General features: G+C 41.5%; 1 protein-coding gene across 1 annotated transcript in view; it reads right to left on the bottom strand.

Moving 5' to 3' along the window:
- DENND2A (DENN domain containing 2A) overlaps positions 1 to 19,857 on the bottom strand; it is a 94,595-nt gene that overhangs the window by 59,942 nt on the left and 14,796 nt on the right. The window contains exon 2 of the mRNA XM_023530265.1: positions 3,502 to 4,561. Coding sequence (XP_023386033.1) covers positions 3,502 to 4,561 — 1,060 coding nt within the window. The remainder of the gene's footprint in view (positions 1 to 3,501; positions 4,562 to 19,857) is intronic.

The following is a 19,857-nucleotide window of genomic DNA, read 5'->3' as shown; positions in this document are numbered from 1 at the left end:
AAGAAGAGAGAAAGAAGAGAAAAACACATTTTCTCAATCTGAGCATCTGAACTCATTGGTTTGGCCGTTGCTGAGGTGAACTAACTGGCCTATGAAAATAAGCTGGAAACGTTCTCCAACGCGCACAGCCCGGCTGTGTAATTCTAAACCCTCATAACCTCAAAATCCTTAATCATTTCTTTCTTCGATCTTGGCTTGGCTTTCCTGCCTCAGAGAGGGCAGTAAGTCTGCCAAATTCAGAGTTGAGCCTTTTCTTTTTTTCGAGATAGGACCACAATAAAGAGCATACTTTAATTTTTAAGAGCAGAAAGTGAACATCTTGCCCTAATCACCCCCACTGTACTATTTTAAACAAAACAAAAAAATTCAAAGCCAAAATTCTTTAAAACACAGCTGATGCAACCATATCTGAACTGGCCAAGAAAAATTTCATCTTTGGGCTGAAACTAAGTAACTTTAGCTAGTTTTAAAGAAAAGGCTGGGATGCTGAAAAGAGCAGATGGTCGCTGAGAGAGAGAAGATGATGGGAACAACTGTTCACCAGGTCGATCTGTCTGCCCAGGGAGGACACAGGTGGAATGCTCCAATTTCCCAGAAAGCGGACCTCTTGGGAGGCACAGCCCAGAAAGGGCGTGAAGAGCTGCTATTAGGAAGCACTGGGGACAGCAGCAGAAAGTCACCAGAGTACTTGGGGCTCTGGGCTTGGCACCTGTTTGGGAAAGGATGTAGAGCTGGAGATGGAGTCAAATGTTCTCAGAACAGAAAGAAGGAATTCTCTAAATTCTTCTATAGCTCTCACCGATACCGAAGCCTGATAAAGGTAGTACCATAAATACCAAGTTTAGACCAGTCCCATTTATGGAATATGGAGACAAAAATCTTATACATAAGCAAATAGTATTTAGTAGTACCTTAAAAGAATAATAAACCAGGACCAAATGCGAGTTCATCCCAGAAATGTATGGATGGGTTAATAGTAAAATATAAATTCGCTATTAAGAGGTCAAAGGAGAAGAACCATATGATTGTATAAAGTTGCCAAAAAGTAATTTGACAAAATCTAACATCAAATTTTAAAACTCTTAGTAAAATAAGAAATAGAAATGAATACTACCTTGATGACATAAAAACATATCTCGAATAAGAGTACTTAAGAGTGGGACACTAGAAACATTACCGGTAAGGTTAGGGGTAAGATAAGGCTCCCCACTCCTGTCAGCATTATTATTTAATCCTGTTCTGAAAGGACTATCCAGTGCAATTCAGTAAGAAAAGAAAAAGAATTTGAAGGTATAAATTAAAAAGAAAAAAGTAAAATGATAATTCTTTCCAGGCAATATGATTACATATAGAAAGTTCAAGAAAATCAACAGACGATCTATCAGGAACAATAAGAAATTTCTTTAAGGTGTTTTTTAAAAGATCAATGTACAAAAACTAATAGTCTTCTTAAATGTGAAAATCATATAATGAGAAAAAAGATTGCATTAACAATGGCAACAAAATATAAAAACTTAGCAAATACACAGAATTCCAATTTAAAAAACTAATACATATTTTGTGTGGTGAAATTTGCTAGTGATATATAGAACGTTTAGGAAAGTACATGTAAGAATAGTTAAGACATTTTTGAAAAAAGAGAATAAAGAAATAATTGGTTTATAATTATTAAAAAGGAGACCAAATGGTCATTTTTTTCATGACATGATAGTATATGTAGGATGTCCAAGAGAACCAACTGACTGATTATTACCGACAATAAAAAATTTTTGTAAGCTCTACTAGATATCAAAACATATTATGAGGTTAAAATAATGAAAACAGTTTGGTATTGGAAAAGAAATAGATACCCTAAATAGATACCCTAGTCAAAAGAATCCTACCTAATAGACCACGGTGAGTTGGGAGTGGCATGCTCTAATTCATATTTCTAGAAGATTCGTCTGGCTGCTGAGAAAGGAAAATACTGGATGGATCCAAGATAACTAAGATGATAGCAATGGAAGAGATGGAGTGAAATTCAAGATAACATTTAAAACAGTAGCCAAGGGCTTCCTGATGAATTAGATGGGGGTGTGTGACAAAGAGAGGACTCGGAGATGGCCCCTAGGTCTTCGGCCTAAGCAAAACGAAGGGAGATGCCATTTGACAAGACAGCAATTGTTTTGCGAGGAGATGGTTAGCAGTGGCCTGGATTGAGAATTTAGGTTTGGACATGATAGGTCTCAACCACTAGGGAACCAGATGAGACCCAGTCTGGAGACCCAGTCTGGAGGGGGTCGGGACTGGAGGTGCACATTTGGGAATCATAAGTGTGTGACTGACATTTAAAGCCGTGGGACTAGATGAGATCATACAGGGAATGAGTGTAGACGAAGGAGAGAAGTTCCTGTTCTGATCCCAGGGCGAGGTGTGGATGAGTTGTAAGTGGGGGTTTGGGGGGTGGCTGGGTGTTATTCTGACACGTGAAGGGAGAGGGGAGGAAAATGAAGCTGAGAAGGCGCAGCCAGCGAAGCAGGACTACCAGGAAAGCGGGTGACCTAGAAGCCAGGTGAGCACAGTGTTTCAAGGTGGCATGAGTCAGTTGTTCCTCCAATGCCAAGAGAGGTCAATTAAGAAAAGAACAGAACTGGAGACTGGTATAAATTAAGTATACATTCCGTATGGCAAGATGGAGGTCATTGGTGGCCTTAGTTAATAGCAACTTCAGGGTAAGTGGCACGAGGTCAACTGCAGAGGATCAGGAAAAAAAACGGGTGAAGAAATGATGACAGTAAGTATAGACAACTCTTTTGAGGAGTTTTGCTCTAAAGTGGGTTTCCACATTAGTGGGTATAAACCAACTGGCACATTACAAAAATGGACTAGAAATTAGGTTTCAAAGCAGAAAAGAAACTTTTTCCAAAGGATAGATTTTATTTTCAAGCATTCACATGCTTTCTTAGCTAATCTATTCTTTTACGTTTGTAAAACAGGCAGTGTGCATCTATAGGTATAAATGAGGAAACAGAAGCTTCAAGAGGTTAAGTAACTTGTTCAAGGTCACGTAGACAGACTGTAATAGGGCCAAGGTAGACCCAGGCAGTGTGTTTCTGAGCCCATACCAAGGACATATATGAAAAAAAGAGCCAGGAAAGATTCAAAGCACCATGCACTACCACGGATGGTAGTCCCAGAATGAATATCAATTAGCACCAATTAGTAGACTGCCGGTGTTAAAACAAGTTTTCGTTTAATTCTTGGTTCACTATCTGAATGACAAGAACTTATCATACTCGAAGGGTAATTTTTCAAAGCAAATATTCTTTTCTGAGGACAGAGGACAAACACAAAACATGCGCATCAGTTATCACGTTTCTAGGTTTCATCGATAAACTATCTTAAGCCATGAACCGTCTTGATTAACTACAAGCTCCATCGGTTTACTAAAAACGAACAAATAAGCTGAGGACAGACAGCTGCGACGTGGCAGAAACTACGCAGGCAGTCGCCGTGGCCTACCTGTGGTCCGTGCTGGGTCTCGGTCTCCCGTTCCACAGTCTTCTGTTCACAGAGGAAGGAGGGGGAGACGAGGGCAGGGGCGGGGGAGGTAGAGAGGGCAGAGGGGGCAGGTTCCTCCTGTCCTTCCTGACGCAGATGCCTGGGTTCCCATCCTTGTCCCCTTCTCCATCATGTTTGAACGTTCTCCGGGGTTTGGGCAGCGGGTTGATGAAGGGTTTTGGTGGGTGGCCCCTGTACACACTCTCCGGGCTGTGGTCCCAGGGCTTCCCGCAGGAGCCTCTCCTTCCCTCCACAGCCTCGGGGGCTGGCTCCGGGGCCAGGTCCATGTGCTGGGACCTGCATTCTGAGCCCCTCCCACCCCCACGGTTCTCAGTGAGGGCGGGCCCCGCCTCGGCCTTGTCTGGCAGGCAGTGTGGGGAGTAACACGTCCCTGGTAGCTGGGGATCCAAGCCAGCCGACCCGTCCTTCAGAGCCTGCTCCAGCTTCCTGACCTGCTTCAGCACAGAGAGGCTGTCGTTCTGGAAGCGCTGTTTGCCGGGCCTTGGCTCTCGGTCTCTGCCCGAGCTGGGAGCCAGCTCCCTGGATGGCTGGCTTAGGTCTGGCCTCTGTTCCGCATCCGGTCCCCCAACTCCCACTACCCTTTTATTCCTCTCATTCTCTTTGCTGTCTGCGTCCAGCTTCGTTCCATTATGAGCCCTCACTCCATCACTTCTCCTCTCCATCACACAGGAGGCCAGGTACTCCTCTTGCCCATCTGCCTTCCTGCCAGGTGCAGGAGTGGACAGCTCCTTTTTCCCTTCCCATTCTGATATCTTGTCCTTTATGCTGAGGGACTTGTGCTGGGCCCTGTCTCGGGCAGGAAAGCAGGGGTTCTGAACACCGCCCAGCTGCCTCCTGCCTGCCCCGCTGGCTTCTTTAGCGCTGAGATCTGAAGCTGGGTCGCTGATGATCATATTAGAGCTGAACATGTTCTGCTGGAAACCGTCTGCTCTTGACTCCAGCACCAGGTTACTGAGGCTTTCCAGCGGGCTTCTTCGGAAGGGCGAATCCTGACCAGTCTCTAGGAAAGGAATGGAGGACCTAAGTGGCTGCCTTCCAGGGTCTTCCCCAGCCTTTGGACCTTCTACCTTGACCCTGAACAAGAAAGACAAATACTGGGTGAGGGATTCTTGGCTATTATTCTTGGCTGGGCATAGAGATTTGCTAGAACTTAATATCAATGTTATATTCTAAATGCAAATCACAAACATTGAAACTACCATTTAAAAAAAATCGTGAAATATTTTTCTTGGGGAGATAGTATGGTGGAATGAAAGGAGCTATTGGATTTTGGAGTCCAGCAGACCTGGGTTTAAATTCTAACTCAACCACTGACCAGCTGTGTGACCTTGGGTAAGTTGCTGAACTCCTGTGTGTCTCAGTTTCCTCATCTGTGAAATGAGAATAATACATATGTAACAATGTGATGACTGTAAACATTTAATGAGCCAGCTCACATGAAGCATCTAGCATGTCACGAAAAGAAACTTATCCTAAAGGATAGATTTGAAGTGGTCGTCATCACTATTATTAGTTGTTTTTCCCCTGTTGAAATGTCATGAGATAATAGATTATATTGTCTAAGTTTCCTTTGCTTCTATAATCAACCGATGGGCCTTTATAAGTACTATTTAAAAATCAAATCAATGCCATACGTCATCAAGTTTTACTAATTCTGGGCTTGAAAAGTTGTCCTGATCTGAATGAGTAAAGACACAGTGATTGAATGCATTTGGACTGAACTTCCTCCAGAGTGTGAGCCCTACGGGACGGGCCTCTCCATGAGGACAGGGATTGTGTGGTTTGGCTTTGAATTTGGCCTGCTTTGGCTACTGCTGCCTCCCTAGCACCCGGAACAACACCTGGCAGAGAAAATCTTGTTGCATAAACAAGTGAGTGAATCAACAGGCAGATCCAAATTTCACTTGTGTACAGAACTGTGCTGTCCAATACAGTGGCCACTAGCCACACGTGGCTATTTAAACTGAAATCGAATTAAATTAAAGCTTTAGTCCCTTAGCTGCACCAGCCGCACTCAGTACTAAGTAGCCACATGTGGCTAACGGTTACTGTACTGAATGGAGCAGAACATTTCCATCGCTGCAGAAAGTTCTGGCCTAGAATGTACATGTGGGGATATATGCCTCGGAATGTGATTTCAGGAGGTCAGTTCGTACCACGAAGATGTTAAAATTTATTTTGAAAGAAAAACAAAAAAGCATGATTAAGCTAGTCTAATGAGAATGAGAATATCTGTTTTGAAATGTAAAACTTTCTTCCACTAGCACAGGTCATGGCTGAACACAGTAATCTTAGATGTGCCACGATGAGCAAACATGCATGGACCAACTTCGCGGTGCACATTTTCTGAATGTGTACACTTATCTGACTATATAGGAATTCTGAAACTCCAGTTAAGGTTTACACGAGAGATGAATAATTAGCAATTTCACGCGCTCTGTTACATTTAGCTTTCTATTCCAAATGTAAATTGTTTTGCTGTTCTTGGTTGCTCAGCATAAATTAGAAACTTGTGAAATTAAAAACACATTTTCATACATTAAATATGGCTACCAAAGCAGAATTCCTTATTTAAATAAACAATTAGCTTTCATAACAGAGTACTTACAGAAAAGAAACACATCTTTTAATTTTCCTGTCACCACTGAGGACATTAGTATGAATTCAGATTTTAGTCAGAATCAGAATCAGAATCAGTTTGTTGATATTCTACTGAGTTCAAAAGCCCTTACTTTAATGATATTAGAAGATGAAGAGATAGGACACATAAAAACAGTTCAGGTTAGTGCATGCTAAGTGACAGATGATGATACAATACATAATCATAGAGCATCAGAGAAACCTGGGTTTGAATCTTGGCTTCATTTTTTTCCATCTTAAAATAAGATCCCTGTCTCTTTCCTCTGCACTGGAACTTTAGGATTGCAGAGGCCTAATTTATCTTGTTTTCTGTGCCTAGTACATAATAGGAAGTCATATTTATTAAATAAATGAATGAATGAGTTAATATATGTAGTGTGCCCAGAATACAGCATACATCATAAGTCTTGATACTGGTAAGTGGTAACTGGTGTTACTGTAATGATTATAGTTATTGCCTAAGGTCACAAATATCTGGTGTGACTTCACAATCTCTTCACAATCACTATCTAAAAACCGAAGAGGGAAAAAGGATGGCTTGCTGGAACACCACGCTGGACTGACAAAGCTCAAGCAAGAGCGGCAAGGGTGGTGAAACCAAGGTGGAGTACCTTCTCCACATGTTGCTGTACCCCAAAATGTCTTAAGTTCCTGTTTCCAGACTTCTCTGGCCTCAGAAGGGGCTCTGGACTGGGGCGCGTAGCTGTGAACAGCTCAGTGGTCGCCAGCTCCTTTGCAGAATGTGTGAGAGTGTGTCAGAGGAAAACGTATGGGGAGAAAACAACTCTGCTAATAAGAGATGGGTAAAGCCGGCTATGTGGACAGATGCAGCTGCGAAGATTTAGGGCTCACTGATAATTTAAAAAACCTCCGCATCTTAGTAGTTAGGAAAATAACCCCTGGACTGGAATGCATAAATAGGGGTTCCAAAGTGGCCCTGAGATCGCCCCCTCCACACACTGGGCACCAGTCAGACCTCCCCTTGCTCACTGTGGCCTTGGGTTCTTAACCGAGCGGCTCCTGGGGATGGTTCACAGCAGGTGCATCACGACGACCCGGAGGACGTGTCCTTAGCTCAGGGAAGTGGGGTTAGTGAGGAGGGAAAGGCAGGAGAGAAAGGAAGGAGACTGAGCATCTGGGACAACGTCTTCACTCTCGGGGGAGAAAAGTTCTTACTTGCCAGCCAGTTTGTAGCTCAGGTTTTCAGTCTGGCTGTGGCTGCCCTTGGCCGGCCTGCGCACTGTCATCATGCCAGCACGGAGAGGTGCTCTGTTGGGGAACAGAGGTGCACACTCAGTGAGCCATGACAGCAAATCTAGGGCCCACACCCCAAACTATTTACCCCTGATTGAGTCCATCCAGAAGTGGGGGGTGATGGGAATGCACCATTCAGAATCCCTGACCCAGGAGGTCCACCCAGATTCAGACCCTATGCCAAATCTCGTCTCGTGTATGTGCATGTGTATGTGTGCGTGATAAAGTCGCCAAAATATCTTAAGAAAACATAAAACCAGCTAAAAATGGGGGACTCACCTCAAACAAACGAAGTCCCCTTTACCTAGTGTTCCCTGGTTAAGTGGTTCTGTAGGTTGCAAACCCTCGGTTAGTTATAGCTATCTTGGTTTTGAATTGCCTGGCTAAAAGTAGGTTTAATAAGTGTATTTGACTTCTATAGCAAAAGGAAAAAAAGTAAAACATAAATACCAGTATAATCTGACACTTTTTCAGGTTCTCTAAGAACCTGTGATGAGTTAACAGCCCCTAAAGGAGGATTGTTATTTTATTTAAAATAAGAAATAAGCCACCCACCAAAGTGTTACTATCACACAGCAGTACTCTCCTCTTCTGCTGGCCCCAATGATGGGCATAAACCCACACTGTCCTTTGCTTCAGAATCCTGCACAGAGAGCCTCCCCCACTGGCTCCAAATCCAAGAGGACAAACCACTTAGCCGCTAGGTCATCTGTCGGGTCTAAGGAAAACTAGGAGACGGTCCTGGCAAACCCAGGAATCCCACTGAAAATCTCAAACCTAAAAGATGACAAGGACCATCTGGATACCAAAGCAGCAGCCTCAGTGCAGAAGTAGCAACTTTATCATACTCTTTGGTGTCTGACATCCAGATGAACTGAAGTAGCAGAGGAGGGTGTATTATTTCAATAGCAAGTCCCTACAGTAATCTGTGTCTCTCAACGTGAGGACAAATGGATGTTGCACAGGTGACTGTGACTAGGAGATGCGACCCATTGGTAAGTTCTGACTGGAAGGGCCATGCTGTTCTGTAAAGCATCAATGTCACGTGACTGGTCCCTCCTGATGTAAAGGGGGTAACTCCACGAGTAGAGGTTCGAGGAGTATTGAGATTCACATTTCTTTTCCACTGAACCTCCAGGGAATCCCTCTCCCAACTCCTTACATCTCCAAGATTCCTATCCTCTCTCCCAGGACAATCTACCTGCCAGATGACAGGGTGGCTGTCCAAGGTTCTGGCCTGGGCATCTCTTCCCCTCCTGCCCCCAAGAAATCAAAGGACTGGGCTTTAAGACGTGTATATAACTCTTGGGAACAAGGAGAGGGAGGTCAGAGGGAGAAAGAGAAGAAAAGGAGAACAAACATGGGCAACATATTAAAAAGGAGGAGGTTAGGGACTGGTGAGCTGAGAAAATCAAGGAAGGGAAGACAGGTCCCAGAAACTGTGTGTTTGGGCAGGGGATGGAGCTCAAGCCTGCCCATGTTGCTCAGCTGTCCCTTTACCCAACAACGCAGCACCCTAGATTCTGGGGAGTGTCACTGCTGAAAGCAAGCCGGTTCTATAAAGAAGCCAGGCCCCAAGGCTCTCCCTTCTCATCCTGGAGGAGGGCCTTGAAAAGCCTTGCAGGGACAGGAAGGAACTCCTTGCTCCTCTCATAATCTGTGCAAAGCTTCTGGAGCCTGTCCATTTGGCTAGGCTGACAGACACTGCCCTTCCGTCCTGCATCTGGCAGAGGTCCCATCGGAGGGTCAAGGTCAGCGGCCACTCCCTGCTGCCCACCCCATGTCTGCACTGTGCCCCTACACAGACAAAAGCCACTGGGATGCAGCCATGACCCAACTCTCCCCACCCATGCTCTTCTTTCAAGCTGGCATCTTCTGTCACAGCCATTAAATAGGCGCCAGGCCCTGTGCAGGATGCTCTTGGGATTCAAAGATGAGAAGGACATGCCGTCTGCCCACACGGACAGCACCCAGGGTCACAGTCAGTCCTGCAATCCAGCTCTCTCCACAAGGGAACAGTTTCCCTACACACTTCCCAGGAAGACGCGGCTTTTCCAAAAGGGACAAAACCCACTGTGTCTAATACACAGAAAACTATGTATGCGCTTTGAGGTTAAAGATCCCAAGAAATACTTAACAACATGGTGAACTCGCTTCCAATCGGGCAGCAATGACTTCCAGGACTAAAACCATGGTCTCTAGAGTAACAGCTGATACCATATTCTGAGCTGAAACTGAGGGAGCATAAAAGCCCCCACACACTCAGCAATCAGCCCATGAGCATTTCTGAATTCACAGAGGAATGGAAAATGCTGTTCCCACAAAACTTTGGTTTTTTTGTCTCTGATGTTAAAAGTCATTAATTAGGTGATAAGCCTAGCCTATCTTGCTAGTTGGGAGCACTCTGTGACTTAAATTACCACGACAAACTTCAATATCACTTTATAGGTCTGGGAATGCATGATGGAGCTGCCTCCCACCAGTAATAACCCTCTTCCTTTGAAGAGGGGAGGTGCTATACTGTCTACAGAAATTTTACTATCGAAGTCACCTACAAAAAGAAGTTCAGATATTACTGCTTTAGAGGTTGCTAGGAAAACAATCTGGACGTTTAAACCATGATGGGGGGAATGATTTTCCCCAAATCGTAACAAAAACCATGATTTAAATAAAAAGTAAAATCTGGAAATCTTGATCAAATGATGGATTTTTCAAATGTGGTATAACCATACAACAGAATATTATTCAGCCATAAAAAGGAATGAAGTACTATTATATGCTACAGCATGGATGGCCTTGAAAATCTACTGAGTGAAAAAGCCAGACACAAAAGGCCTCATATTGTATGAACTCATTTATATGAAATGTCCAGAATAGGCAAACCCATAAAGAGAGGGGGAAATTGGGACTGACTGCTAATAGGTAAGGGTTTCTTTTGGGGATGATAGAAATATTCTACAATTCGAGAATGGTGATAGTTGTACAACATAGTGAATAGACTACAAGTCACTAAATTGTACGAATGTAAATGGTGAATTTTATGCAAATTACATCTCAATTATAAATATATTATAGGCATATTCAATGAACAAAATAAGAACTTTGGACAAGGGAGGAGGTAGAGTGAGGAATAAAACATACACAACTATAATATTCCAATGCTCTTTACTGCTCTAAAGTTAGCATGCTAGTTCTTAAAAATAGGTAAATATATATATTATATATAACTTGATTCATAAATGGGTCATACGTGACATACTGAATGAGAAATACAATTTAGATGATAAATGATTACGTACTAATACAATTAAATTTCAAATGGTTTTTATTTGTGTTGCAAATAAAGGTACAAGCTGTTCGGCTTCAATGATTCTAATAACTCCCAGTTTTTATCAGCTGATAAAGACTATGCAACAAAATTGAAAAGAAAGCATAACAATCGCAGTGGAACAAACGTAGTTATTTTCTCAAATGAGCATTCTTATTAGCAAGTACATCCAGAAGATGTCTGTTTTCAGAAAATATGTTAAGAAGGAAAAAGGAAGCATACAACCACATAAATGCAACTCTCGCTGTGACTGTTTAGTGAGGCTCACTCCTGAGACTTTTGATGCTTCATTTTTATCATCTTCTTCAAACAAAAAAAGCTTTTTAAAAAATTAAAATGAATTCTTCTTTTTTTACATAATAGCTTTACTTTTTTGATTTTGGAGTACTTTTAAAAACAAACCAACTCACATTTAGAAGAAGACAGACGACTCTGCGCAGGTAAGGAATAAGAGAAGTCAAAGGCTTCTGCCTCAGAACCACCCCCAGGGGACATGTTTGCCGCCTGCACTCTTGGACCAATGTGTAAACTGTGCCTGCACAAAAACACCACACACCACAACTGGACACCAGGTCTTCAATGAGCCACATCAAGTAAAAACAGTGGCAGAGCCAAGGTAATGACTTTTGTGCTAACAACCACCAAAGTCTTACTATTTCTAGTTCTGCTTTTGAGCCCAGATTTCCCCATCAAGTGAGTGCTCAAGAAATGTTTGTTGAGTGAACAAACACATATCGTTTTCTTACACCTAACAAGTCCATCAACAGATGACTGCATAAACAATCTTTAGTCTAGCCATACAATGGAATATTATTCAGCCATAGAAAGGAATGGAGGACTCATACATACTACAACATGGACGAAGCTTGAAAACATCATGCTAAGTGAAAGAAACCAGTGACAAGACCAGATCTTGGATTCCATTTATACGAAATGTCCAGAATAGACAAATCCATAGAGACAGAAAGTGTATTAATGGTTGTCAGGAGTGGGAGCAAGGAATGACTACTAATACGTATGGGTTTTGTGGGGTGGGGAGTGATGAAAATGTTCTAAAATTATAAGTGGTGATGGCTGCATAAAAACAGTGAAGATGCTAACCACCCCCCCCACTTAATTGTATACTTTAAAAGGATGAATTTTATGTATGTGAATTATATCTCAATAAAGCTATTATTTAAAGAAAGAGTAAGCAGGGACAATGCTAAAAGTGAGGAGTCCTGGCCCCACCCCAGACCAAGTGAATCAGACTGCCAGAGGAAGGCCTAGGAACCTGCCTTTATAGTCCCCCAGGACCGGCATGCTACAGTCGAAGAGCCCCTGGCGTAAACTTGAACCACATTTATGTTCCTGCCGCTTGCGTCATCAGTCAGCAGCAGAAATACTCTTTTACTCCAGTGTATCTGTTTGCTCCTATTTCAGAGCATCCCTGAAACCTAAAGGAAGAGTGATCAGCACACAGTGAGTTGCTCCTGAACTCAGGTGTAAATGCTCCAAGATGCTGTTTCACGGAGCTTTTCCTACACAGTCTTCAATACCAAGTCTCATTTCCACTCTGAAGAAGGCTTCAACACCAAGAGCACAAACTGAGTCATTTTAAGACCTTTGGTCAGTATGAATACTCTGTTTCTGACAATAATATTTCAACAACTTGATTAGTATTCTCCGGACCTACGCCTGTCAGTTGAACAAATGAAGCCACTGGGAATTTATGGCTAGAGCAGCTTGAGATTACAGACTGGACCATGCTTTGTGACACTCCTGAGGCCAGAGGCAGCTAAAGATTTTTATTGTTCTCACTTTTATAAGTCAGGGAAGGATTTTTTTCACATCTGCCAAACATTCCTACATATAAAGCTGTATTTGGCCACCTGAGTAGGATGGAAACATGTTTTTCACTTGACAATATTTGCAAGTCATGCTTTTTGCCTCACTCACTTGCAGTGCGGAAATACTTCCATATGTTGCCTTAGAGTTCACCATTTTGTGGAGGGTAAAAAGAGAAAAAGTACACTTAGGTGGCCATCTTGCATATGAACACTAAACCAAGTGCATATAAGGGTTTAGCGGTGTCAGCCCTCCTGAGTTAATGCTCCATAACTACTAGCGACACCTCTCTGGTAGAAGTCATTGTGGGTTTGCCATAACTCATGCAAGTATGAAATTATGAAAGTTATGAAATATGCTAATGCTACCAAAATATGGTTTAAAAATTTTAATTCAGGTAAATGTATTAAAAAAAAAAAAAAGGACACTTTCTTTTATTTCTTTGGGGTACTACAAGTGACCAAACTATGCGGTCAGGTTCTAACGTCTCTCAACTCTCAAATATTTAAACTTTCTCTTCCTCCTCTCTGTTTTTGGCTAGGCCAGAAACTACTTATTTCTAACCTTTACAGAAATCAGTGTCAATGTTCCTACTATTTTCCTGATGAGGAAACTGAGGCTCAGGGAAGCTCAAGTTCATACAACAACTCATCAGCGACAGCACCAAGAATGAGTCCATGCTTTGAACCCAAGTCTGCTCCTCCTTATACGGTATCACTGTGGCCCCACATTAGATGATCTGGTCTAGACTAGACTAGACTTTAGCTCATTGTTTTGAGTGTCCATCTTGTTCAGCTCTTCGAGATCAGAAATTGTTTTATTTTCCTTTTAAGACCATGCTGAATTTCAAAAATATTTGCTAATTGAGTGAGCTGGGAGGGAGAGTGAGGTTTTTTGTGGGTCTCTCTTTTTACGGTTCTGTGATTATACTTTTTCACATATATATTTTATACATTTCTGAACTTTGCGGATCTATCCTAAGCAATAATCCTAAATCTGGAAAAATGTATACATAAATGTTTATAGTTATATTTATAATATTGAAAAATTTTAAATAACTCAAATGTCAAGCAATATAATGGTAAACTATAATAGCGCTATTCAATGAAATATTATACGACAAATTAAATTGTGTTTAAGAAGACTACAATCCTATAGAGACAGAAAGGTCAGTGGTCCCTAGGTCGGGAGCAGGAGGAGAGAGGACTGCCGGTGGGAGTGGGTTTCTTTCTGGGGTGATGAAAATGTTATAAAATTGATGATGTTCGCATACTCTGAAAATATAGTAAAAGCTGTTAAACTGTACTCTTTAAATGGGTGAATTATGCTGTATATGAATTATAGCTCAATAAAGCTATTATTTAAAAAACGCAAATTAAAGTCGATCTAAAAAAAAGACGACTTATTAAATGAGAAAAAAAATGCTCATGTTGTAGTGTTAGACAAAAGAAAAAGGATCCAGAAGCTGTGTCTACAGGAAAAAAAAACACGTTTTTAAAAAGGGGGAATCTATTCTTATTTAAGATTGTACACATAAGAAAAAAAGTGTAAGGAAATGTGACAAAGGAGGAACAGTAGTTGTCATTGGGTGAGAAACTTGGAATGACTTTTTCCATTCTCTCTACTTATCTATATTTTCAACAACAAAAAACTTGATTTCCAACTTTTCTATAATAAGCATGCATTATCACTATTAGAAATGACAAGGGAAGGTGTACACCTGGCTGTTGTCGCTGGGTGTTGGGTCTGCCCTGTGGCGCCCCCAACAGGCCCCAAGTTTGCCTGGCAGTCACAGCAGCAGCTGCAGGACATCCGACTCAGCTGAGCCCTTCACTCCGCCACTCCTTTGGCTTTGTCACAGTATCTCCTGGACAGAAGGGTAAGTGATACTTGATTCTCTTTACCTTCTTTCCCTCAAGTCTTGATTACCAAGACTTGGTCTCTGGTTCCCAGTATAGATGTTTCAATGGGTCCAAAGAGAGATGACATGGGGACCTATGGCTAACAGGAAAGTAGTCATGTAGTTCGTTCTTCCAACTAATAGTTGTGTCTACTTCACACTGGGAACTGAGTGAAGTCTGGTGGAAATATAAAATAAATAGATTTATTTGCCCTCTGAGAGTTTTCTTTCTCGTACAGGAAATAAGATGCATATGACAAGACTGTATTATATACTTGAAAATTATTTAGAGAGTAGATCTTAAATGTTCTCACTGCACAAACAAAAAAAGTTAATTGTGTGAGGTGATGGAGGTTTTAACTAACCTTATCACGATGATCATTCTGCAATACATATGTATTGAAAATCATCATGTTATACACCTTAAACTTACACAATCTGATACATCAATTATATTTCAATAAAGCTGGGGAAAAGTGATGCATCTCAATATCTCCAATACAAAACACAATGTGATGAGCAAAACGGGTGAAGGCGAGATTCCTTTGTGGATCTGGGCTTGAAGGACGGGCTGAATTTCTTTCGGGTATACAGGTGAAAGGCACAGATGTTTGCATAATCTCAAAATGACGAAATGTTTAAGGAAGGTGTATAGATGTAGATGTGAACAAAACTAACGCAATCTCTGTGTCCCAGATTTCTTTCACGCTATGACCTTTGACCAAACTCGCTGTCCTTCTAGTTGATGCTTATCTGTGTTTCATAAAATGTAGCCATAAATATTTTTGTTAGGCTGGAATGGCATGAAAACCAATACAAATATCAAACTGGTGATGATATTGGTTATAAACAATCATCCATCACAAGACCACCAGAAAGACAGCTCCTGGCATTACTGCATTCTTTGTCCCTTTGTCCTGTCAATCATTAATACCTGAGTTATATTATTTTAAAAAGTGCTGTAACAGGGGTCTGTTAGCAGAAAATAATCTGTGCAAAATTGATAGGCCATCTGTCCACTCCTACTCTATATTCCTGTAAGTGAATTACACTACAATAAATTCTGTTATAAGTCTATGTAGTTGCCTGCATCATTTTTCAGTCTAAAGATACTTTCTCTTCTGGTGGCCATTACACCTCTGGCCCATCGTCACACAACAAAGCACAAAACACTGAATGAAAAGCAGCACTGATTCTGTAAGGAGATTACGCCAAACTGATTTGCTGGATTTCTTTGGAGGAGTCAATCAACATGTGAGCTAAGACAGAATCTTTGGACACATCTTGGTCAGACTTTGTGAAAGCTATTACCAAAATGGTACCAAAAGCATCATGACCTTAAACATATTTTATTTTTAAATAATTACGAGTTTGCAGAACAATTGCAAGAATAGTACAGAAAACTCTTATGTAGCCTTTACCCAAATTTACCAAGTTTTAACATTCTCTCTCAGTTAAAGACTGTTTTAAAAAGTTCTTTTGGAGCTTCAGGGAAAATGAGTGCTATTTTCACTAGTAGCCCTCAGCACTCATGAATCTAAAAGAAAACAGAATCTTACAAAACCAGTTTACTGAAGTAAATAAATACACCCAGGTCCAAAAGACAACTCAACCCCAGCACCCACCCCACCCCCAATCCACCACCAGGTCCTCCCTGGAGGACAATGAATACTTCAAAATCAGATTACCAAACATACAAGAATACCTAGGAAAACACTGAAAAATTTAAAAATGGAAGAAAGGAGTATGGGGGCAACTAGCCCTACCAGATATGAAAACATACTATAAAGCCTCTATAATTAAAACTGTGTGGTGCTTCCACAAAAAATAGATTAAAAAGACCAGTGAGTGGAACAGACTAGAAAGTCTAGACAGAGACCCAAGTACACATAAAGCTTTTTTTTTTTTTTATGGTGACATTGGTTAATAAAATCCAGTAAGTTTCAAGTGCATAGTTCAACAGTAAGTCATATATATTTTGCATTGTATGTTCACCGCCCATAGTCAGATTTCTTTCTGTCACCACATATTTGACCTCTTTTACCCCATCTACCTCCTCCCTCCCCTCTACTCTCTGGTAACCACTAGTCTATTGTCCAGGTCCATGAATCTCTATTTGTCATGTTTGTTTGTTGATTTTAGGTTTATATCCCACGTATAAGTGATATCATGTGGTTTTCAACTTTTTCTATCTGGCTTATTTCACTTAGCATGATTATCTCAAGGCCCATCCATGTTGTCACAAATGGCAATATTTCATCTCTTCGTATAGCTGAGTAATATTCCATTGTATATGTGTACCACATATATGTACCTTCTTTACCCAATCATCTATTGTAGGACTACTTCCATGTGAATAATACTGCTATGAACATTGGTGTGTAAATATCTTTTCGGATATGAGTTTTCAAGTCTTTGGGTTAAATACCCAGCGGAGGGATTGCTGGATCATATGGTAGATCAATTTTTAGTTGTTTGAGGAACCTCCATACTGTTTTCCATAGTGACTGTATAAATTTGCACACAGAATTTTATATATGGTAAAAGTGACATCTTAAATCATTAGGACAAAGATGGATTTTTCAATAAATCCATTTATGGTGCTGGGATAACTGAATAGCCCCAAGGTGTTCAAGGAAGATCTCACTGCAAATCCTATGCGCCTGTAGTCCTGGGGAACTGAGGACCACTTGGATCTTTCTCAGAGCCAGAGAACCAGCTTCAGGCAAGTTTCGCCAAGGGGCTATAGCCCTAAGGGGTTAACAGCAGCCCCAGAAGATCTGACCAGCTCCTGAAGAGCTCCATCTGCCCTCAGAGCCTGCTGTGATTTGAATGGAGTTTCAAAAGTCTGATTCTTTCTCTGTGGCAGCCCTAAAGCTTCGAATATGCTTGTACGGCACCTGATTTTCATATTATACACACATTACAATATATATCAGCCCTTTCTCTCTTGCCAATTTCCAGTTGTAATTATTGTTATTCTCTTTTTTAAGGTGAGAAGATCAAAGTTTGACCCTCAAACCTTGTTTTCTGCTCTCTCAATACTTTCAACCAGAACCACCCTGGGTCAATCCCTTCACAAGCCTGATGTAATAATCTGCTACTCAGTGATGCCAGGACCCTAGGGACAGTAACCTCAGAGTCTGACCCACAGGGGTCAGGCTCTTTGGGGGAGTCTGACTTTCTTCTAAGGGCAGCAAGCAGGAAATAGTTTTCATTCATAACCTTTGGGAAAGTCAGAGTAAAGAAATTCACACTGTTATGTCCTATGATATGTCAGGCATTGCATTAAGCACTTTACAAACATAAGCATAGAAATAATTCATTTCCCAAGAGAACTGAAAACATGTTCACATATGTTCTTCTAAACTAACACACACAGCAGCATTATCCATAATAGCCATTAACTAAAGGCAATCCAAATGCCATCAACTGATGAATACAAAGAAAAATGTGTTCTAGCCATACAATGGAATATTATTCAGCCACAAAAAGAATGAAATACTGATGCATGCTACAACATGGATGAACTTCGAAAACATTATGCTCAGGGAATAGAAGCTGGCTTTAAAAGTCCACATATTGTGTGAATCCATTTATATAAAATGTCTAGAGTAGGGAACTCTACAGAGACAGAAAGTAGATTAATGGTTCCTTAGGATTGAAGTGGATGGGGTGCAGGTTGGGGGTGCTGGCTGAGGGGTATGGGCTTCTTTGGTGTGATGAAAATATTTTTAAATGTAAAGGTTTCAAAATTCTGTGAGTATATTAAAACCATTAAACTTACTTCGAATGGATGAATTTTTATGTTATGTGAATTATGCCTCAATAAATCTGTTACCAAAAAAAGAAAAAAAAAAGGAGGAAGGAGGAAGGACCAATCAAAGCACCTAGCGCCACCTATGGGATACATAAGGAAGTCAATTTCATTCTACAGCTGAGGAAACTGAGGCACAAAGCTGATAATATCACCGAGATTTAAAAAGAAATGGATCTAGCCCCAAAGCCTAGTTCCAGTATGCTATTACCTCCATAACAAGCAATATTTTTGTCAAAATATTTAGCAGGTACAACTGAGGAACCAGGATTCTTATGACCAATGGTTAGGACAAATGAACACAAAATGGTTAAAGAAACATAACACAGGCATAAGATACTGCAGGTACTACGTGGAGCTTGCCTATCTCACCAAGAAATCCCTTTTTCTGAAAACTGCCCCTTCTCTCCACTATGAGGGGAACAGAAACATGGGAAGCCATGTTTGAACTATGATCCCACCCCCAGCCACAGGTGATTGGCTCTAGAGGAAGTCTAACTCAAGTTGGGCCAATGTGATTCTGTCCGAGGAAGCTGTGTTAATCTGTGGGGCCGGAACATGGAAACCTCGTGCTGGGAAACAGCCATTTTCCACCCTGTGGACTAAGAGGCAGAGAGAGCTCGGCTGTCGGGGAGGAGAATGATGCCAGTGGAAAGATGGCTTTGTACTCCCTGGATCCAATCCACTCTTGAGGCCAGGCTGCATGCCCGCCCACAGGTTCCGCAAGATATCTTCATACCCTTGTTTGCTTAAGCAACCAAAAGAATCCCTACTAACACATAGTGTCACGTTCAATTTATGTTCAATTACTTTCCCAAAGCGAGAAAGGAAAGCTATTGTGTGTGTGAGTTTGAAAGCTAAGTCTGCATCCACATGGCTGAAGCTGAGCATACTTCTGCTACTAAGGAAACTAAAGCCCCTACTAGGTTTGCCTCCAGCCTGGCACAGGAGGTTGGGTGTTATCTGATCATTCTCATTACACTACTGAGGGTCCCAAGAGCAGCTCTCAAGAAGTCTCTTTCTCTCCTGGAGGAGATTCTTCATGACACTGGAGCTGCTGGGAACACCTGAAGTCTTAGTAAGGCTAATGTCATGAGATCCATCCTGTCTAAGGACCTGAACAGCAGATTATAAGCATTACTGCAGAAAGCTGTGCTGAACCCTTGGATGAAGTTAAATAGGACATGGTCTCAGAAGGTATACACTTCCCTTTCTTCCCAATAAACCCTACTGAAAAAACTCTGGCCTTATATCGAAATGGACCAGATGAGAGGTTACTCTGGGTAAATGAACAAATAAAAGGCCTGAATGTCTTCTTCAGTCCTTAATTTATATCTACCATAGACAAGAAAGCAGATCTCCATCTCTCCCCCCTACACACTGACACATCTGAATGAAAAACATTTACAAGAGGCTGCATAGTCTGGACACCAGAGGAAGAGCTGAATCGACAGGAGGAAAGGGATAGATGAATCCTTTTCCCATCCCTCTATTTATGGGAGTCATTTCCCTTCAGGAAATGCTGAGCCC

Source organism: Pteropus vampyrus, unplaced genomic scaffold, assembly GCF_000151845.1.
Source record: "Pteropus vampyrus isolate Shadow unplaced genomic scaffold, Pvam_2.0 Scaffold48, whole genome shotgun sequence".
In the NCBI taxonomy this organism is placed as follows: Eukaryota; Metazoa; Chordata; class Mammalia; order Chiroptera; family Pteropodidae; genus Pteropus; species Pteropus vampyrus.
Note: the sequence above shows the minus strand (reverse complement) of the source record. Positions and strands in the feature narration are given on the sequence as shown.